We start from the raw sequence: 23,162 nt of genomic DNA, 5'->3' as shown, positions 1-23,162 counted from the left end.
TCTAAACAAACCGATAAAGTCCTGCCTGACTGCAGTTTCTGTTTGAAATGGCTTGTCAAGAATCAAAATTGAATGGAGATTTCAAGTAGCAAGATTTTTTTTCTTCAACTACTTGATTTTGCAGAAATGTGCAGATCTGAAGTCTGTCCCTGGGAGAAATTTGAAACTTAGACAAGACTCAAACCCTGGCTATCTCCCATAGCTAAAATCCAGCTGGGGCAGCAGGGAGGGGAGACAAAACCCTCAGGCTGCAAGGCTGCAGTTTGGCATACAGAGTATCATTGTTTCTGTTGACACTGTGTTAGCTAGGCTTCCCCATGCAATATAAATAATTAATTACAGATCATTCACTGGCTTTTCGTGATGAGATGCTCAGTTAATTGAAAGAATAGAGAAATGCCTGTGAGGTTTCAGAGCGGTCAGTGAAGGGCAGCTCAGGATTGCACCTTTGTTGTACCAGGCAAATGGTTCAAGGCTGCCAACAAAACCAGTCCAGGAGAACAGAGAACCTCTCCCAGCTGCTGGGGGGAGTTATCCTGGGACCTAAGGCAAGGAGGGAGGAAAGCTCCTGGGAAAAAGGAGGGAGGGGAGTGATTAACTGGGTGAGGTTTGGAAGAAGCAATGGCAGCTAAGGGATGTGAAAGAGAGAAGTACAGTGGTGGGAAGAAAAAAAGTAGAAAGGATGTAATGGGCAAGTTAATTCCCACTGCCAAGGAAGAGATCTGGGTGAAGGTGGTGTTTGGAAAGAGGGTAAGGACACACGCTTCAACAGGAAAGAAATTAAGGGCAAAGAATTGTTCTCAGAAGAGAAAAAAAGAAATTCTTGTCCCAGATGTAAGCTTAGCCCTGCAAAAGCTACCATTAGTGGGAAATGAAATGAATTCTCCCTGTAAGTAGAAATGGCAGCTCTCTGATAGCCCAGTGCAGACTATTCAACCCCAGATGAATGCAATAACATCACAAATATCAATTTATTTTGGAAGAAGCAGTTGTTTTAGGGAGAAAAAAATGTATAGCAGTGATGGATGAAGGGAGACAATACGTAATAAACTACACTGAGTTTGCCTGTACAGAGTGAACCTTATCAGTTTGGATGGAATTTAAGCACTTAGCCTGTTATCCTTTCTTTCAAGACAATGCAGTGATGGAAAACAGAACTCTGTCAACTCAGACAAACTTTTAATTCCATTTAACTGCATCTGAAAGGTAAATTTCAGTAAATTAATCCAAATTGCTTCCTTTTCACAACACATGGTGCTGAAATACAGTACTTAACTTCATTAAAGAAAAGACTGCTTTTATTTAGAGGAGACCTAGACACCTTTGAAGTCTAACAGGTAAATTCTGGTCAGATGATTTCCCTCCATATGGTAGCTTTGAGCTTGAAATTTCCATCACTGGGGCCTTGTTTGTTTAAATTACCCTGTCTGCCTCCCTGGTCAGGACAGTGCTCGGGGAGTGGCTCCTGATGCTCATGGGGAGGGGCATCACTGCCTCCTCCAGCCTGAGCAGCCAAGGAAGCAGTGTCACCTTTGCATTTATTGCCCTGTGTTCAACCAGGGATGAGGACACAGCTTCAGGACTTCTCTGTCTTGCAGGGCATGGTATACAAATATCTACAGGCAGCAGAACTTCAGGGTTTGTCAGTTTGGGAGCAAGAACTTTCTGTGAGATGGAGTGGTCCCAAAATACCTCCTGAGCAAATGCTCTCACCTAGATCCTTTGTGGAAGGTGAACCTTTATATCTTGAATTGGCCTAAATTCTGCTCTTAGTTTGCCCAGTTTTTTTGAGCCCTGGTGGATATACAGTGTCCAGAAGAAGACATTTTGGGCAGTTTAGCAGTGCATCAGTTGGTCCTTCTTCCTCCCAGCCCTGCCTGCCTCTCTCAGACATGCCATCTTGCTTCTGTGAAGGCATCCTCAGCTCCTCCTGAGCAGAGAGCCGAGTGTAGGGAATACTGCATGCTCCCCTCCTTAGTTTTTTCCTGTTTCCATTTGACCCCCTTTAAGGTGAGCAGATGGCTCAATGCCTCCTTTAAACAAGCACTGGCTCTGGCAGTTCTGTCATCATGCCCTTTGTACAGCCCCAGGTACACGAGCCCTCCAGTGAAAGTAAAATAGGACGTGCACGGTGTAACTCAGCGCAGTAAAAACGAGGTAAATCTCCTGACTGTAACAAATGATGTGGTGATGACATGTCCTCCCTCCCTAGATGGTTTTTATTGAGGCTTCTTGGATTATCAGGTTGGTCAGAGTGCACAGAGTATATTAATTAAAGCTGTGGAACCTGGCCTCAGCACACAGCTCTCTAATGCATCTCAGTAACGACAGGAAGTCCTGACATTCATGTCCAAACCTGTAGCATCTCCATGCTAATAGACCTTCCCTGTCAGCTGGCCGTGACTGATAACTTCTTTCCCCTTGTAAAGTCAAAGAGCTAATTTGTTATCCTCCAGATGGGGCTAAAAAGATGTGCAGCCTCACTTTTACCTGCTAAACACATGAAAAGATCCATGTGTTTTAACTTCGTTCTGTTGTTCTTAATAATGTGCTGCCACTTTTGGATGACACAAACACAGATAATATTAGAGAAGAACAAGCAAAAGCCTTACATGTTTACTTTCACAATTACTTAAGTGTCTCAGCTTCAGTGTGACCAATTCATATGAAGCAGTATGCAAATGCTGTTTTAATGAAAGCTATAAATACTTGAAAGTAAAATCGTTAAAGAACACAGAAGTCTTTTGGAAACATAATTTGTGTATAGATTTCAGTTTTGTTTCATTAAACTAAATTCTCTGTTGGTAATGCATTAGGTATTTTATTTTAGTGAAATTTAAATCCATCATGAATATTAAATCCATATTTCTGAAGGCGAACGAGTAACAAAATTGGAGCACACAAGTTAGGATTTTTGAACAATGAGGTATTTTTCAGCAATGGATATCCAAGAGCTCTTTCTGCTCTTTCCTCCTCAATGCTGATTAAGATTGAAAATACAATGCAAGATATTTTATGGAGCCTATGAAGAGCTTTCTTTTCCTTTCTTGTTTTCTACTTCTCCTTTGAGATGTGTTGAGTAAAGATAGTCTATAATATCTATTTATATCTGTCCCAGCTTGATGTATTTCTGACTGGGGCTGGACACAGCCCTACAACTGCTAACTTTGTTAAGCTGCCTAAGATCTGTCTGATGCAGCACAAACAAAATGTTTTCTTAGCATTTCTTAGGATTCAAGAAGCAGCAGTGGCTGAGTTTAGATGATCTCTTCCTCTGTGATCCCCACTTGTACTGTTTCTCAGCCAGTGCAGCCTCATTTCCTCATCCACTGCCAGGACTTCTACAACCTGTTAACTTTTCAGTTCCATCTTTCTCCATTTTCTGCTTAAATATTCTCTTTCTCCAGTGCTCTTTCTACCTGCCTTTTTAAACTCTGGCTGCACATGCTTGTATGGGCCCTGGAGAAAGGATTAGGAAGGCACCCCTGCATCTCCATCTGCTGCACTCACCTCCACCTCTCTGAGCTCACTTTGCAGGAGGCTGTGATCACACAAACACTGCACTTCACTCTGCAGTCCATCCATGCCAATTCAAGTGGGGTGTTTTGGAGCCTGCAGCCTGCAGCAGAATCTCTGAGGTGGGGACATGTGTCACTTGTATCTTGTATATCCTTTCTCTGAGGGGGGACATGCGTCACTTGCATCTTATATATCCTTGTCACCTGACATTAATGCAGACTGCAGGAGGTGGGAGGCAGAGCTAGGCATCCTCTCCTTCATCTTGTGACCAGGAGGTGCATCTCCTCCCCATTACTTCATCATTGCTTTTCCTACCATTTTCATATAGGGGTGTGTGTGTGTCCAGCTGTACTGCAGACTGGACAGACAGCAGGGAATCCATTCTTTGCTAAATTCCTGGATATCATAAAGCAGTCTAGGCTCTTTCTGCTGATGCTTTTCCTTCTCTTGACAACTTGGCTGCCTTGTGGGCAGCCTCTGTGGCAGTGGCCAGTGCCAAGAGTGTTGGGGTGAACTGTGGTCTAGACACCTACAATAATAAGTCATTAGCAAAACCTTTATGCTCATGCATTGGATCAGTTTTATATTTCTCATTTGGCACTAAGCTGAAGAAAAGGTGCCTGTGGTTAGTAGTTTGTTTTAATGTTAGTATTGAACTGCCATGGTCAAATAGGTTAGACTTTGTTTAAAGTCTTGAGATTCCCATCCACAACTACTCAGTCCTAAAAAACAAGGCTTCAGGATTAGATTTGTAGTACAAAGTGTCTCTTGTAGAGCGAGGCAGAAAAGGAGCTTATTTCACTGGAAGAGTTAACGCTAAGTGAGTTTGACTGTCTTCTGTGTTAATGCAAGGCTTTTTCCCCATCTATTTTTAGCCTGTTCCAGCAGTGTGTGTCCCACTGTGGTCTGGTATGCAAGAGCTTTGCTGTGAGGTTTGCAAACACTTGTATTTCTGTGTTGTGAGAACAGAGCATTTGTGTGTTATTGGAGCGTGTGTTCCTGAAAGGAAGGGCACGCCATGCATGTGATCCATGCACGTTTTTGTTGTTGCCTGTGAATAACCATGTACAGCAAATGGGCTCTGGAAGAAAGCTTGTTAGCAGATGTCGTCATGGCCCTTCCAATTTATAAATATGAGCCTTGACATTTATATTTTCCATGTCCAGGGCTTCACTAGCCAGATGTTCTGAGCATTGGCTTCTTGGAGTCTTTAACAATGACTCCTCATGGCATATTATCTATTGCACACACACTCCCAAATAAAAGTGATCTGGCTCTTATCAAACAGATAACACGGGAAAATGCACTCAGTACCCTCAGGTAATTCCTCTAAATCTGAGCTGCATTTTAACACAGCTCTACAAAACCCTTTATGTTCACTCAGCTGAAAAATAAGTTGTCTGGTTTAACAGGCAGAGAAAATTCAATACCCAGTAGCACATTTACCCTGCAGTTTGGGGTGGGTGAGGAGTGTGGTTTGTGTTAACTCAAGGCTGACTGCAGTTGCAGACACTAAAAAGTGCTGAATGGGCTCATGCCCAGGCTAAGATGGATTCCTCAAACATATGAATGAGGTAGTAAAGCACCTGCACTCCCTGTATTGCAGTTCTGGATACAGAGGTTTTTACTTTGGCAAGGGAAAAAAATGTCAAACGCCACAACCCCAAGTTGGATTTTTTATTTGAGTGCCCTACATATCTAGCAGTATCTAAGCCCTGAAAATTGCAAATCTGCTGTTCCTCTTAGCAAAGTAATATAAAATCCATAAAATACAAAAAAATTCATCTTCCAGTGAGTTACCATAAAGAAAGAGAAATGTCTTTAAAATTCAGTGCAAGTGCAAACACACAACACTATCAGTGCTAGCCCAGAGGAAAAAGGTAAGGGATATGGGATTTATTTCTGATTCTGCTATTCCCCTTCTGGCTAGTGAGTTTCATGGCCTGGAAAATGAAGTGAGGAAAAGTATGACAGGGAGTAAGGCCACTTTACTATTGTGGTGGGCAGCTGCTTTATAGGAGGGGTTTAACCACAGTTATATTGTGGTATCTAATAAGACAGATTCATTGTGGAGTGAATCAGGAGGAAATTGGATTCCCTTACACTCCCAGGACCATGGGGTGCACTGCAGGCTGGAAACCCAGCAGGATCCCAAAGGGCAGCTTTGGTCGAAGTCCAGTTACTCACTAGGATAAAGGAGAAGTAGGATTTATTTGAATTCATATGGTTTTAATGCTGTAAAAGCTGGGTTCCTGCAATTATGAAGATGCCAGGCCAAATTCAGATTTCGCTCAGATCACCTCTTCACAATTCCTGAATAACTTAACTGAACAAAGTGAGCTTTATACCTGGGGCCTGAGCCCAGGCTGAGGGAGCCAGGCTTAGTGCCTGGGAGCTGCTGGGTGCCAGGGATGCCTCATGTGGCAGAACCATGGAGAGATGTGCTGCAGACCACACTCTCAGAAGCTCAGACCTGCAGAGACACTTCAGAGTCTGGGCTATGACACTGGGCAGGGAAAGGTTTTTCAGTCCTTCCAGCCCTGCAGGCCAGCAAGCAGCTTTTTATGAGCCACTGATGGCATCTCCAGGCTTTCAGAGGGTTTGGAAGTGCTTGAGGAGAAGGAGTTTGTGCTGTGACTTCTGTCACCAGATTTGCTTTGCCAGCAGCAAGAGGAACCCAAACCTTGTGGCCAATGCAGCATTTCAATGTCCTGGTAGATGTGCTCTGTAAACCTTTTTTTTTTTATTTTATATGTGACTCTATTGGCAAGAAAAAGAGGTCAGTGCTTCTATTCAGTGGTACAAGCTTGAATTCAATACTCCAAATAACAGGTTCAAAGATCTGACCCAACCTTAATTACTCTTACTAAGAGAGACACTGGAAAAATACAAGAGAGCAAAAAAGTGAGCCCAGTGAATTAGAAAGAAAAATGTGATACAGACTAAGCAAAGAGAAAAACTATTATGTAGAGATGGAAAAAGAACAGGGAGAAGGAAAAAGAAAATTAAAATCAAGTGGGAAAATGCAGTATATTGGACATCCATTTAAGCTAGTTTATATTTTGGTTGTTCATTCTGTTCCTTAATACATTACACAGACATCTCTATAGCTGAAATAATTTTATCTTAGAGAACAGTCTCCGAGAAAATACTTAATTTGACAGGATGTGTTAGGTATTTCCCCACTACCACCTATTCTAAATCATTTTAAAATCTGGAGGGGAAAGTCGATATCTTTTACAGTGTTTAACAAAAAAATGACAGGGTCAAGTATATACATCTCTATGAATGTATGTGTTCCCCAAGCACATCTAAACATGCATGGTTAATTCTGTGCATCTGCAAAAAATATTTGAGCCATAGGGCCCACACAATGCCAAACAAACACTTGAGTACACAGAGGAAAGGGCAGAGTGAGTCACTCTGGTTCTAATTAATTGAAAAGTTGAGCCTGAGATGTAAAATATGGATTACAGTTTTGACCACCCCAAAAATATAAATTCTTTTGCATGTGGGGCTCTATTGGTGAGAGCAGGCAGTTTGCAAAATACAGACAAAAAACAGATATTCTGCTCATGCTTGGGATTTGCTTCAAAACCACCTGGTTGCAGCTCCATCAAATTAACTCCTTATGTGTTGTGTATCAGCAGGTTGCCCAAAAATCTTCACTGGCAGGGTTCTTCCAATGCTAAGCCCATCTGTGTTTGTGCCCTTGATGTTCTTGCTTACTTTGGCTGCAATAATGCAGTCATTATCTGTCCAAGGAGCAGTGGAACAAGTCCATGGTTATTTGAGCTGTGATGATGAGTGCCTTAATCACACGCACAAATCAGGTACACAGCCAGATGTGTGCAGTGGGTGGGGCGAGTTTGGGGATGGTTTGGAGCCCACATCACTATTTAGACTATCGTGAGCACATCCTGGCTCAGATGTCAGTGCAGAACTGGTGGAACAAAGGGCTCTGAGCTATCCCCTCTTAGCAAGGGCCGGGCTAAAACTGGGATGCATTATCCCAGCTCTGGGATTGCCTTGTCCCACTGCAGAATCACAGGGGATATTCTTAGGCTATTAGAGAATCATCAAAGCATTTCTTAAAAGGGAAAAGGAAAGAACTAATGTTGTCATCTCCTGTCTCAGGACCACCCAGACACTACTACAAATCATGGCTCTTCAGCTACAGTATCTTGAATACTCTTCACAGGGATTTTAAAGAATTTAATTTCTTTTTATACCTTTTTTTTTTTTTTTTTTGAAGGATGACATGTAGCTTCCTGATGGGCTGGTTTTAATAAGGTCAAAATCTTTGTTGTTGCCATATCAGAGAGGAATATAACATCTTTTAGTCATTAGATGGGAATGGGGTAATTACTCAGAGGGTGTGCTTCAAAGGTTATTGGTTTTTACAACATTCTATGTTTTTACACCATTCTGCAGTTGGCTGGAAAGGAGCAGTAAGCCTGAGTCTGCCACAGCCACAGGTGTGGGTGCAGGATCTGTATTCACTGGGTTTTCCTAAAGGACTTTGGGGTAGGACATTGAGAAGGGCCATGCACAGTCTCCTGTGGGGTGGAGAAAGCTAAATCTGACTGTGAGGTGCAGGAATCCTTCCCACAAACTGGAAGTTCACCTCAGAAAAGGGCCTTTGGGCTGTGCTGGAATTGTTTCTCACCTGTTCATTCCCTACCTGCTGGATGCATCCTCCTGTCCACCTTTGCCTCACTGTGTTTCCCAGCCCTCAGGCTGCAGTGCTGTGACAGCAAACTCCCCTTTCCCTGTCTCAGATGCAGCAGTCCCCACTGCCCCATCCATCCCTGTCCCCTCCTCTGGCCCCACCGCAGATGATCCACTTTGCCTTAACGATGTGACCCACCTGTGGCTTTAGGATGCCCTTGCTCAGCCTCGCTGCAGGACAGTGTCTCTCCAGGGCTGAATTTGTCATCACAGAGATGTTTTGCAGGTGGCCTGAGCCACTGGGACCTGCAAATCAGAGCGAGCCTGCAAAACACTTCAGGTTGTGTTAATGCTGGTGGTGTCACACCAACGCTCCAAGGTCCTGACTCAGAGCAGAGTCAGGGGAGTCGTAGCAGTAAAGTGATTTAACGAGGTTTTGATGATTCCTCAGTGGGTGACTTGGGGATAAAAACCAAATCTCCTGGCTTCCAGCCCACAGCCCATCCTGAAAGGGGCCCAGAACTGCACTAGAGGACTCTGTGCTGCATCTCAGCATTGAGCCTCCTCCTGCTTACATCATCATGGCCCCCCTGGAGCCCCTGATCCAAGTGAGCCACCTTTTCCTCCTTAGTGTCAAACTCTGGAGCCAAGACCCCATGGAAGGGACAGCAGCTGCAGCCCTGCTCTGCCTGGTGTTGGGCAGCTGCTGCAGGACTGCAGAGGGGAGCTGTGTCCCATCAGCAGCTGCTTTTTGCATTGCAGAATCAGCAGTTTTCCTCTTCCCCACCCTGCTGTCCCAACCCGATTTGGGAACTCATCTCTACCAGTCAGAGCCCCCAGTGGGGCCAGAGCTTGGTTGGGATTCAGGAGACCTAAATTCCAGAGATGGAGGATTTTAGAAGCAGCTCGTCTGACCAACCTTAGAGGCATGCCTTTGTGGGGAAAGGATTATTCCTCTGGAGATGTCTTGTTCCCTATAAACTGTAGCTGAATACTTCTGGCTGTAAGCCTGCATGACACAGCCACAATTAAGGCCACCTTTTAAATCCTACTGAAGGCCTCTTAATGGCACATTTAAGTATCCCATCCTTGTGTGCAGTGTCCTGCTCCCCAGCTACATTTCAGTACCTGGTGACAGTGTGGCTCGTGATCTTGGTATGCTGCTCACGGCTTTCAGAGCCACTGCCTGGTGAAAACTGTGCTTCCCTTTCCATCTTTTCCCTTGGTATCCTATTCTTTCTCCTAGAGATGAGCCATGGCAGATGTCCTAACAACAAGCAGGGGTGGGGGATTAGACCTCTGCCAGGGTATTTGCTCTGTCCTTTGCCTCTGCACAGAAGGAAGGCTCACAGGTCCCTCCTTCAACAGGGGGAATTACTCAGTGTCAGTCTCCAGAGGAGCCAGAGCACTGGAAATAGGCAGGATCAGACCTTGACACTGCTCTCAGATGGAGATGGTTCCCATTTGAGTCTCATCAGAAGGAGAGCTCAGCTGGCCAGTGAAGGGCTGTGGAAATGCTCCTGGTGCTGTTGCTGACCCCTCTGTCCATCATGTGGCTGAGGCTGTGCTGCTCACAGGGAGGATGGGTGCTTGCACCGTGGGACACGGCCAGAGATCCAGGCTCCCAGTGACCCTGGGGTAACCAAAAAATAGCAGGGAGAAGGCTCGTCATTGGCTCGTGCCAGATCTTCTCTGCTGGCCCCAAACCAGGGTGTGAAAGTGCTTACTCACTCAGACATGCTAAGGCAGTTTACTACACTATTGCAAATAAGCAGTGGCCTCCTCTGGACCAAAAACTGGATTCCTTAATCAGATCCAGGTTAGATTATTATTTTTTTTTAATGAACCTAACCTTGTGAAAGCATGAGCCTCTTGGCCTCGGTCCCACGAAGAGCTTTAGGATGTGCTGAGTTGTAAGTATGTGAATACTAGTGCTGGAAGCTCTGGTATTTGTGTGCTCACAGTCCTGCTCATCTGGGACCACAAGACTCAGCATCCTGCAGGATTTATCCCTTAGGCTGCAAGAACAGTGTCTGTAAGGAAGGTAATGATGAAGAAAGAGGGGGGGGGGGTAACAGGGCCTGTGTTGATCTAAAGAATCCCTTCCAGAAACACATGAAATAATAATATAAACATTTTGGAAGAAATAATAATATGAACATTTTGGAAGATGGGAATTTCATGTTCCTTTTGAAAGGCCACTCTAGTTGTCTTCAAAGTTAAATCCTTGTGACATTTTTCTAGTGAAATTTTACCCCCCCAGCATACTCTTGTTAACTCTTGGTTGAGCACCTATTCTTTTCCCTCAAATGTGTGGTCAGACTTCTTGCCAGCCAGCTCATTTACAGACTGCAATGGGTTGGTCCAGCACTTTAAGCAGATGTATTTTTCAAATCTTGATGAATAAATTTTGGTGACATAAATAGGCCTGCTTAGTTCCAAGAATAATTGTCTTCACTTGCAGAACATTATTTCTGATCATCAGAAAAATAATGTGATCAGTCCTTTCACATCTGTTCATTAAATAAAAAGGGAAAAAAAAAAGTAGGGCAAATTTTGTTTGAAAAGAAACAGGAAGCATATGCTTAATATCACTTAAGAAAACTCCTAGCCATCATAAGGTTAACATCAAATCACAAATGCAAAACAGTCATTATTGTATTTATTCAAAAATTTTCTTTCACTTTACTAGCTTTTTAGGTTTTCAATTGAAGCATGCATTTTTCAGGTTTCAATCTAGCTTCTTTCATCAGATACTATTGTAAGAAAGGCTGTCTGAGTCAACATTTGCTTACATTTATTAAAAATAGTTGTCTTGTGTTTACATAGCTCCTTTGATCCAGAAAAATCCCCAAACACTTTGTAAGTTATACTTGAAAGGGTTATTTCCTCTACCCTGAACAGAACCACGTTGGGACCAAAGCACGGCAACAGATTTAAAATGGATAGAAATATCACAATAATTGGGTTGGTCCTCACCCCCTCAGAGAACCATGAGTTTTCCATGAGCTTCAGAACAATTCCCAGGACTGTAATGGTGGTTTGGACTCTGGGGGCAAAAAGCAGTGCCAATACTGCCTGTCCTCTTGGAGATTGCCTGCTTTTCATGCACTTTGTAGATATAGAGGCAGTGGTACCTACTGCACCAAGCACAGGGCTGGTGAGATCTCACCCAGGCCTAATGTTGCCAGTTTGGAGCATCTCATTCCAGAGCAGACATGGATCAGAGCCAGGGCAGAGCAGAGGAAAGGATAGAGGGAAAGCACTTGAGGACTTGCAAAGGAAGGTGGAGGGAATTGTTTAAAAAAGAGAAGGCTGAGGTGAAACATGGTTAAGTCTTCAAAATATGTGAAACGCTCCCAAGAAGAGGAAGGGAATAAACCTGTCCATGGGGACAGGACAAGTCATGACTTACGCTGTAGCAGGGGAGATTTGGTGAAACATTAGGCAGTAATTCTGGGCATCAGAAATGGTGAAATGCTGGAGTGGGGGTCTGGACAGACTCTGGAATTGCTATCATTATCACTGTTTTTTTGAGACTGGATGAGTCATAAATGTCAGGAGGGGTTTAGATCTTGTTCCTGTGTCTGGGGCAGATGGGCCAGAAGGACACTCCTGGTCCTGACCTGTGTCCTTCTGCTGTGGTGTCCTGTGTGCTCAGATAAACCCTGCTTACATGGATGAACCAGGTCATGCTAAAAATTAGTTTGGGAGCTCCCTTCAAAGTCCTTGCAAGACAAACCAGAGCAGAAATTCTCTCAATGGATTACTTGTGTGTTTGTTTTATTTTTCAGCTTTAAAATGCTCCCAAACCATCAAGGTGCCTCAGCACACCTCCAGCTTAGAGGACTTGAATCATGTAATTGCATTCAGTAGAATCTGTGCACAAAGCCTGTGCCTGAGGCCCCATTTTTGGGGAAAGTTTTGCACATTCTAATGATAGTAAGACAATGTATGAGTAATGCACTGATTTGAAAAACTGCCCTATTATCTGATCAAAAGAACAAGCTCATGAATATGATACCGCAGGTCATTTGGCTAAAACGTACCTGGAGTCTTCCAAGTTTTTAAAACAATCCCATACACAGAAGCAAAAAAGAGAGGTATGAACAGCGGAGCCAGTGGTTGCCTGTTAACCACAGATCATATGGAATGTTTTATTAAAGATCTTTTTATCAGACACACAAGGCTGAAATACAGAATATCCTGGTCTGGCAAGAGAACTCGTGATAATAATTTAGATTATTATCCCACAGATCTCTGATTCATTTTTATTATTCTCTATGTTCATTTCAGGAACATTCAAATCCTCCCCAAGGAAGGTTTCTGGTTGAGTTCAGGGGATTCTGCTTCATCCTTAGGGAATGTCCAAGGGTCAGTGAGATCCTACGTGCACATGCAAACGTGCTCAGAGGGAGTTTGCAGAAGTCATCTCCTGACACCAGGGCCACCTCTAAGATTAGGTTGTAATCCAGCCTGGCTGTCCAGGGCCCCTCTGTAATGCCTAGGAAGTGAAAGACCTCGAGCAAGAGTAAGACCCCCTAGAGATCTGCACTGGAGTGAGGTGGACCAGCTTCTGGAAAGGTTTCTCTCCCCATTCACTACAGAAACAGCCTAATTACAAACGGGGACCAGAGGTTTTACAAGGACTTGTAGCATTTGGTAAAAGGGATCATTCTCTCTAAATATCTATAAACCACCTTGGCAGTCAGCTAAAAGTACATTAAGAAAATGTTTTTTATGGATAAGCTGTGATTCATTTGCTATTACCAAATGCTTTGTACACATTAGTGGAAACACACTGTTCTTCTCTTGTAAAGCACTCAAGGAGTTTTTGAAAACAAACAACCCCACCTAACAGTAGTTATCTTAACAAGAATGCTTTTATACAAATGTAATGTCTTGAAAACAGAAAATAACCTCATTAACTAAGAAGTGGTCAACAATTCTCAGGTCCTTCAATAAGGGAGAAAAGAAAACCAAAAAAAACAACCAATCAACAACAACAAAAAAAACCCATCCCCCCCCAAAAAACAAATGGAAGAGTTGACTAGAACACAGAAACATCATACAGAGATGTAAAATGTTGATTTAAGCTGCTTTAGGAATCCCTTAGATGGAGCTGGCTGATGAGTGGGCTTGTGATGCTTTTACAGGTTCCCTGGCCAGCCTGTGTGCACAGAACATCCCTGAGGAGTAGAAAGTTTGTGCAAGGGAAACTTTAATCTTACTGGAGGATCAAGCCCATAAAACGTGTCAAGAGCAGGATGGCAGGAAGTCCAAATGGCATTTTGGTGATTTTTTAATTAAAATTTAAAATCAGACCCTCCTTGTAGTTTATAATTTAATTTAGGGCAAAATTTTGTAGTTCTGTAACGCGACAGTCAGTACCAAAAAATGAGGACAAACACCTACCCATGCTTACCTTAGGGAAACCAGGTACAGGGCAAAAACCCAAGTTGTGGTCCCACTGTCAGTGCTGCCAGACCTGTGCACCACATCATCGCTCAGCAGGATAAATGAGAGCTGGATCAGAAATTGAAGCATGACTGCATTTGTGTTGGATTATCCAGAGCGTGCAGTACCTCTTTTTGTCAGAAGTTTGCTCTAAGGATGCTTTGTGTTCACTGTGGGAATGATGTTACTTATGTTACAGGAGCTTGGCCACACAGTTCCTAATCCAGTGCCATTCCTGCCAGGCAGATTGGAAACAGCAACATTAGTGTATCGCAGATCAGCTCTTTGTGTTAAGTGACTGCAGCAATTCTGATGCAATATAGCAGAAACTCTCAAGCTGGGTGTCTTATATCATCACTTCAAGATATAAACCAACCACTCACCATGGGAATTCAGAGAACTTTCTCCAACAAGCCTTCATTTCAGAGTTCTCTGTTCACAGCAGTTTGTTGCTCTGGAACAAGCACTGCTCCTCAGTGTCAGAATCCCAATACTGGTTGGATGGATTATCTGCTCCCATGAAGCAATTCCTATGTCTTTAATTGAACACTGCCTTCTCTTTTTACTCTAATTCATTGCACATTAGTTAAGATCAGTTCTAGCTGCAAAACAACTGTCCCACCCAGAAGCTGTGGTGACAATATAAAGGATAAGGGAAGAAATGAAGTGACTTCTCCCAAAACTCGGGGTGAAGTGTAATGTGCAGGGATTGTCCATGGGATTTGATGTTGACCAATGCCCTCTTCAGGGTGGGCTCTGATCTTCTCAGTTTGTGATTGACTCAGCACATTTGAAGCATCTCAGCTAAAATCTATCTTGATATTGCTTAGACAGAAAAAGACAAAAGCCTTTAGTCCTTCTAAATTCTTTTTCTGTGCAGGAATCTGAAGTAAGATGTTATTCCTTTCATCTGATATTATGCAAGACACCTTTTTCTTCCAAGGTCAAGATCTTGGATACTGTAGCTAAATATTTATAGGACTGCATAGCTTCTTACCCCATTAAAAATTATATGAGGGTCATTTTCAGTGCCTCCAAATCCCCTTTATGCAAGATTTAGAGAATCTACAGGTATTAGTATCACATCTTTTTTTTCCAGGGGCTCTTGCCATTTTTCTCCTCACTTCTCAGCAGAATGTCTTGGGTTTAAGTCCAAAATCCACCCTGTGCAGTTTGCATGCTTGGTTGTGCTGCTCCCTGACAACTGGTGGATTATGGATCATCCAGTAATGGATGCAATGGGGGCATTTTATGAAATGGAGATTACAGCTTAAACTTCCAGATCAATCGTAAATGGACCTTTTTGACCTCCAGTGTCATGGGAGTCATGATGAATTCCAACCTGCAAATTCAAATCAAAGTACTAACTCAAGCTGCAATCAATAAGCAATCACACTTCTATTGAGGCAAATCCACAGTCAGGGAAACCTAACAGCGACTGAGTCTGGTTTTGGCTTTGTGATTTGATCCAAAATGGCTTAAAGCCAGGAAAAGAAATGAACCTGCTCAATCTCTCCCGTGCTCAAGGTTATCAGTTGTGTAAGGGAATCCTAGAAAGTTCTTTAAGGCTTGTGAAACAAGGAAGGAATGTATTCTGGACCCTCCTGGTCACTCAGTATGTGGTTCGTGGTGCATAAGACATGTCAGTGAGACATGGCAAATTTTCAGACCTTTGGTGAGAAGAAAGGACATAAGAATGAGGTCATCCTGGGTCAGCACGAGGATACATTTAGCACCATTTCTGGTGCTGGCCACTAATGGATGCTTTAAAATGGAGTGCAGTGTGTCAGATACATTAAGAGCAGCCCCTCTTTGGCTGTATTTTGTCCGCAGCCAGAAGCTGAGGGATATCCTGGATCAGAGCTGTTCCCACATCATCTCACTTACCAGTCTCTGGCTCTCTCCCTGGTGTTTAATGTGTGCAAACAATAATAATAATAATAATAATAATAATAATAATAATAATAATAATAATAATAGGAATTGCCATTGTGGTTGCTACCACTTGGGATGACAGTTCACAGAATAGAGATAGGAGTTCTCATGTTTAATTTCCATCTCTTGTGTTTTCTTCCAGCACCACCACGTTGCCTTCCTACATCAGGATAACCAATGGCTACATCACAGTCAAACCTCCCATCTGGATTTCCAACCAGCTGGATCAGAGGCCACGTCCTGACCGCCCATCCCAGCCCCAGCCCACGAGCTCAGCCCCAGCCAGCCTTCCATGGCCATCAGTAACATTTCCTCTCTGCATGGCCATAGCTTCTTTTCTCCTGAGCCTACTGCAGCCCTCCTGACCACATTAGTATTACATGCAATCCTTGGAATAGAGAGATAATTTATGAACAAATTGGAGTTTAAGACAACAACAGTTACAAGCTGGACCTTCTCAGTGACTCAGTAGTGCCTTCTAGCTGATTTTGTCTCTTTGCCCAGATACATTTTGAAACTCTAAAGCTTTATTGTAACACTGACTTACATCTTCTTTTTGTAGAAGGATCTTTATTTCCCATAGTGCTATGGGGTTTTGTAAAATATACATGTTCATATAAAGAAAAAAAAAAAGAAAAAGAAAAATGTATTTATTCGACCGGTAAACTTATTTTTCTTGTTGTATATGTTAATAACATCCCTATTAATCAATAATGATGGTGAAACAGATAAATTAATATTTTCTATATTTGTTTTCTGACAATTCTGCAAATGTCTGAACTGACACCAAATGAATGCTTTCTTTATTTCTTTAACCATTACATTTTACAGCAACTGTCCAATAAGTACATTTCTGCTGAACTTCTTTATTTTACCTCTTTTATCTCATTAGCATATCTTACACTGAATAAAGCAGATCCTACTCTCTGGGGCCTGTGCTCTCTAGAAAAATAAGTGCATTCTTAACTCGTTAGCTGCCACAATCTAAAATACCAGTTATTTTTACATGACTTAGTAAGTCATTATTCAGGATAATCCTCTCCATTCCCCCTCTTTTGTTTAACTAAACTATTTAACTGCTTCAGAAATTGCCAGTTTCCCCCTTTGCCCTGAAATTAATTCACCAGCTAACACATATTAAGACACCCTTTTCTTAATAAAAAATTGCTTTTAAAGTCTGGAATAATCCTACTTGGAATTATTTTCTTCTCTCCCTCATTTTATAGAAGTATACGCCTACAAGCTTTTCAAGCATAAATGAGAAGAGTGCTTGGTCTGTCTATAGATTATAAAGATGTAGTGTTCTGTTAATCTATAGAAGTCCTTTGTACCAGTTGTATTAATGCCTATGGGCAACCTGGAGGCGAAAAACATCTACAAATTCCTCTTTCTTTTGCTACCATGAGCTGGAAGAGCTGATATCTCTGTGCTGAAATAATTATGTCTTGTCCAAAATCTGCTCAACACCACAGGAATCAAACCAACCCCCGTCTTATGGAGACATACGGAACATTCTTCCATTTCTAAACTGTGGTACCTGATTTAGATGGAAAAGTTATGACACCTTACCCTCACTGAAAAATGTGCTCCCTATCCAAACAGCTGTTGTTGAGGAATGAGATTTACATCTATGTGGAAAAAACACCTGGTGCCATCTTAAAAATTATTATTATGTTTAAAAAGGCATGTAGATGTTTTTTCACTACCAGAACATGATGAAAAATGTCTTTGGATACAAGAGTTTATAAAATGAGTTTTGGTTGAAATTGTGGGGTCTTTTCCTAAGTCATCTACAAACCAAAAATCAAAACTATGTGATGAAAACATCTTAGTTAGAAGTCTCCAAATCAGAAAAAAAACATACAAACTTTCCTTTAAAAGCACTAAGAAAAGCAGTGCTTTTCAGTTTGGAAAAAGGATAATGATGATAATTATAACAATGTCACTGGTAAAATTCTGTCTGAAAACAGCCCTGTAAGTTTCCCAGCAGCCCTACAGCCTGATCTCTGGAGCTGCAGATGATTCCATGCAATCTACAAGACTCTACAGTGAGAGAGAGTTCAGAATTCACAGTTTGCATATTGTCATACCAGTTATTTCATGAAAGTAAGTTAGAAAGTAACTAGACTACAAAAATCACAGGATTTCATGGTGAAATACAGAGCATTCCCATCATGCATCCCAGCCCATTGCCTTGCAAAGGCCAGGGACAATACAGATAATTTCTTTTTAACTTACTGGACACCATGATCCCCAGCCTTTGCTCTGTTTTTGACAGCAGGTTGTGTAGGTTTCTGGTCAATTTAAGTGGGTAATAGCACAGAGTGCTATAAGCTTCCCCCAACAATTGATAAGGCTGAGTGGAAAACTTTGAGCTTTGCCCCAAATGTGAGATTCAAACAGACCTCGTGCATACTTTCATATTGTGTATTTTGGCTAGCAGAAGATTAGAGATGTTAGTTTTGGACAGAAGCCATTCACCTTGCATAATATTTATTGCACAGAGATGGATATTGAAAACATATTTTGAGAACTTTCATTCTGGTTTTATTTGAGCTATTACTCTAGAAATGCCTTCATTTGAATATTATAGTTTAAGAGACCTTCAAATTTAACAGTAATGCATTTTAAAAAGATTATTGGTTCTCCAGATGTGTTAAAGGCAGAGATGAAAACTGAATTATAATGTCTTATTTACAAGACTATAACTGGAGATAAGGTAGGTAAATCTTAAGGGCGACGATAAGTTACGTAGTGAAAGTGAACAGCCAACAAACCAAAACCCATTGAATTTTATTTGTTGTAACCGGTTCATATCCAGAAATTATTCTATGGTACTATCCCAGGAATAATTCCAGGTGTTGGAAAACCTACAGTGTAAATAGACAAGACCATGTAAAGATAAGGGAGAGGAAGAAAAGAACAGAAAACAGAAACAACTTGTCCAAGACTGTAAGGAAAACCAACAACAGGACCAAGACTAGAAATTGCAATTCTGAAGTTTCCCAATCTGTGGCTTTCTCCATAAAGCTCTGGGGCTTTTTTTTTTTTTTTTTTTTTTTTTAATTAATATTAGGAGCACACAAATCTCTCCACACTCCCAGCTGTCATTGTGCTGCACAGAATAGTCACTCTTCTATCACCAGTGATGTTTTCTGAGTCACTCCTACACTGGACAGTAATACTCAATTTTCATTAGCTCAGATACTGTGGTGTGTTTGGCTATCACAGGATGGAAATGGCTTGGATATCAAAGTATGTTTTAACATCTTTGCGTTTCCTGGCATTTTATCTGTAATTCTGGGAAATTAATGAATTTTACTAGAACCCTTATGCTGGTGCCCACATTTGTGCAGCCCAGGTATCAAAACAAGGTGTCTCTTGGATTTGGGGTCTACACACCTGATTTTTGCCACCTGGAAGCAGCTCCCTCAGTCATCCGAGCTCTCTCTGGCTCAGGGAGGAGACATGACTTAAAGGTTAAGTAGGTTTCTGTAGATCTTAGCTCAGGAACCCCACATGAATGGCTTCAGCACAGGTCTCTAACCAAACACTCCTTTTATTCTCTTGTCTTACCCTAAAGCACAACTTAGGGTCACTTTCCTCAATACTGTCTGCAGAGCAGTGCTGGATAATGAACCCTCGCTGTGGTTGATAAAATGAGTTGTTTACTAATCAGCTATGGCAGCCCAGCATTAATTAAAACACAGTAGTAGTGGTTAGCACAGACTTATGCACACTGTCACAAAGGATCATTATTTCTGAATTTCTAATGGCTTTCTAAACCATGAGTTTAAAACCTGGACCAGATTTGATACATGCTCTGGAAGCAACACTGACTACCAGCTTCAGAGGGCTTCAGTTTCCTCTGTGGGTTTCTCAGAAAACTAAAAACTGACTCAACTCTTTCTTCCAAAGGAAAGCTCAGACTCCCATGTTGTCACAAGATTCCAGGAGCAGGAGATTTAGCAAAAACATTCATGCCTACCACATAAAATAGCAAACACTGGTGATCCTGCTTATCTCTGAGAATCAGCATCAAGAGAGTCACCCAGAGTGTGGCAGTCTAGGACACAACTTTGGGTGAGTCCAAAGCTCAATGGTCACATTATTCATCTTCTCAACTCAGCTACAAGGGACACCAACAAAATTCACATTAAATGTAACTGTAGCATTATAAACAAATGCTGAGTACCTGCCAAGATCTTGCCCTGGTGGAATAAATAATCTCATATCATCAGCAACAAATCTAATCTCTCCCCTTTCAGTGTTTTAATGCTTTTCTTGCTTGACTATAGATACTATATTAACATGCACTGCCACTTGGAGAACCAGTCAGTAAGCTGGGACAGAAGGTATTTTATATTTTATGACTGAAGTGGTTTCTGTTCAATCCCTAGAGCTGTTGAATAATGCAATAAGTCTTCTGGCAATAAATGATGAACTTGATTTATGATAACTATGCTTTATACAGGTGTCAAAAATCTGCTTTGTTGAACTTCCCTTCCCATTCCTCCAAGCTCCACTGTAATTTAGGAACACCCAAGGTACAGAGTTGTATATTTATCTAAGTTCTTCAATATACAATTGTGGAGAAAGAGAGAATGGAAAGAGGGAGAACTTAATCTATGTTTAGTGCATTGATTAGTCAAATGATATGACTCAGTCATTACCATATACCACTGTTAGGGAGGAATTCCCCTTCATATATTTATGTTAAAGAAACCAAAGTTCCAAGGTTATTATCTCAGCATAAGTGTTACCATGCCAAACTTTGCTTAGTACCGTATTTCTGTATTATATCCAAAAACTATATGGTCTTGTCATATCTCTGAAGTGATCAATGTTCCATGAGTGTGCTAAAACTCAGCTTCAATTTAAGCATGTTTCAGCTTAACTGAAGCAGAAAGATAATTTGCTGAAGTTCAAGATCATAGGGTGGGGGTGTGTGTATGTGTGTGTGTGTGTGTGTGTGTGTGTGTGCACATTTACGTGTGTATGTTGTCTGTGTTCTGTCCCAACCCAAATTCAGCCTTTTCTATGACTAACATTTCAGGAGGCACCTTAATCTAGCTAAAGGCAGAGAGGTCTTTGCAATAAGTAGGCAATACTTTCCTTCTACAGAACTGATTAACCATCCTGCAGATTCATGCTCACACCAAAATTCAAATTGCATATTTGTCAGTTTTCAATTCAAATGTATTTCAGATATTTTTTCCTGTTCCGCCTCCTGCTTTTGTGAACTGTTTTGAAGAGTGTAATAAAAAGATGCTTTCTAATATTATTTTATCAAAATATTTTTGTAGCATAATATATTAATAAAATGTTATTATAAATCCATAGCACAATAATCTTGTGTGTCTTGATTCTTTCCTTTGCACTAAAAGCTAGAGAATCACTGAAAAAAAGGAACATTCTGCTTGTGTGGCTTAGGCATGCTGCTTCTTTTATGCCCAACACCAGCATGAGATGAAGCATGGAGAAAGCAGAACAAAGCTCTTTCTTTTTAACTACTCCCTTCCCTCACTACTAAATCCATTTGCCTGGTACTGCAAAGCAGCACTGCAAGCCTTGGAGCTACACCAGCAGCACCATTCCTGTCACTGGTGTTAGAGCTCAAGCACTGGTGCTGGGAAGCACAGAACCATCTCTTGTCTGGCACAAGGGGCAGAAGAGCCAGGAGATGATCCCTTCCACACAAACCAGCTGGAGTGTGTGCAAAAGCCCAGACAGAGCATCCATGCTCACTCCTGGTGGCTGCAGGAAGCTCTTTTCTCCCATTAGTGTTCCTTTGAACCACTTTTCTCCCATTAGTGTCCCTGTTGTTGCCACTGGCAAAACCAAAAAAAAAAAAAAAAAAAAAAAAAAAAAAAAAAAAAAAAAAAGTGAAGTGTGTCTTCATTGAGGATGGAGCAGAAGCTGCCTCTCCACATCAAGATACAGATGCACAGATTTATTCATTTTTCTTGGCATATTGTTTTTTCTTGCATCCAAGCCATGTCTTGTAGCTGACAGTGCAGACTTCTTGCTGATCATTGTTTACTTCTTAATTATGTGCTAAATCATTTGGTCTTTAACACACCATTTGGAGAGGACTCCACCAGCAAAGCTGGTTTAGAAATATCCACTGTAGGAAATGCAGTGGGAGGTATAAACACTGGAGCTGTTTTGAATGAGCTAAACATGGCACAGGAAGGGCCTGTTGCAAAACAGAAGGGCAACTCTTGAAAAACAAAGCTAAAAAGAGTCCATCTATTGAAATACCAACCAGACTGCCAAAGCTGCTTGCCATCCTATCTTTGGAGTCTCAGCCCATCTGGAGAGTCTGTGTGGTCCAGCCATGGGCTATCCCTGGCCCTGGCAAATGTATCTGAGGCAGCACATCTGAGGGAAAACACACCATTGCTTGTGCACTGAAACCCCACTGGATAAGGGCTGAGCTGCACCTGATTTGTGGAGGGACTGAACACATCATGCCAGACTGGGGGAAAGCTGGAGTTCAGCTTAATGCTATGGCAGCTGTCTGCTCCAGACTGATCCCAGAGGTGTGTTCATCCAACACACACAAAGGGACTCCATAACATCTCCAGAGCTTCAACTGGAGCAGGGGGAACCACTGAAAAATGCATTAAAGTATCTGTGCCCAGTTAGGTGTACACAGGGGGTGTCCAAAGATAAAAGTAACCAGACATCCACAAGTCTACTGCCAGTAATGGGAACAATAGTAATAGTAACAGTAGTATATGTTCAGATTGCTAAATGTCTGGATGGTGGGAATACAATTACTGAATATCACTGGGGTCTTAAAATAAAAAACATTGAAACTAATAGAGCATTGAAAATTCTGTATTGGCTTTTTTAACATACAGTTTCTCCCATTACAAAGAAGAGCAGCAAGTCCTGAACACCTGAGTCATTTGAGCAGCAGGCCCCAATCCTGCAATCTCAAAATCTTGTTCCACAGCATGCCAGCACTTCACTAGCTAGGGCTGCATCTTTGGGTGCAACCCATCGTGCAAAGCACTGCACTTCATTCCCCTTTCCACATTTTCATTCCACTTTCATTCCATTTTTCACATTTAACAAGGATACAGTTAAAACAGCAGAACAAATTGCACAGAGCCAAACCTCCACCAGGCTGGTTTTCAGAGGAATGATAACAACAATAACTGCGACAGTGAGTTCATGCTCACAGCCCTCATTCATACCTGGAGCTCCCTGCCTTCTTGGAATGAAATACAGCTTGAACAAGGGGACCAAGATAATGTGAGAAAACATCAACAACAGGCAGATAGAGACAAAGCAAATGAAAGACAGATGTAGGAAGGAGAGTGAGAGTTTTCTGCTTTGCGCTCATCCCATATCTCTATTGTCCTATGGAATATCAGTCTGTTGTCCTAATGATATCAGTTCTGCAGTCCTCCTGTGTGACATATGATGTACCTTTCTTTCTTCATATGAAAGCCATTGGTTTTTGTTATAAATTGATGGATATGCAGCCTCAATCAGCCCCATGTGACTGAATCATTTTGAAGAGCGGTGCCCTTTTTTCTTTCCTGCAGCTCTCTGCAGCTGTTTGT

General features: G+C 41.9%; 1 protein-coding gene across 1 annotated transcript in view; it reads left to right on the top strand.

Moving 5' to 3' along the window:
* The window catches only part of TRABD2B (TraB domain containing 2B), a 261,787-nt gene extending 244,965 nt beyond the window's left edge, over positions 1-16,822 (top strand). The window contains exon 7 of the mRNA XM_053985205.1: positions 15,725-16,822. Coding sequence (XP_053841180.1) covers positions 15,725-15,947 — 223 coding nt within the window. The 3' untranslated portion in view covers positions 15,948-16,822. The remainder of the gene's footprint in view (positions 1-15,724) is intronic.
* The last annotated feature ends 6,340 nt before the right edge of the window (positions 16,823-23,162 follow it).

Source organism: Vidua macroura, chromosome 9 (assembly GCF_024509145.1).
Source record: "Vidua macroura isolate BioBank_ID:100142 chromosome 9, ASM2450914v1, whole genome shotgun sequence".
NCBI classification, from domain to species: Eukaryota; Metazoa; Chordata; class Aves; order Passeriformes; family Viduidae; genus Vidua; species Vidua macroura.
This window is presented reverse-complemented; position numbering and strand designations above follow the sequence as displayed.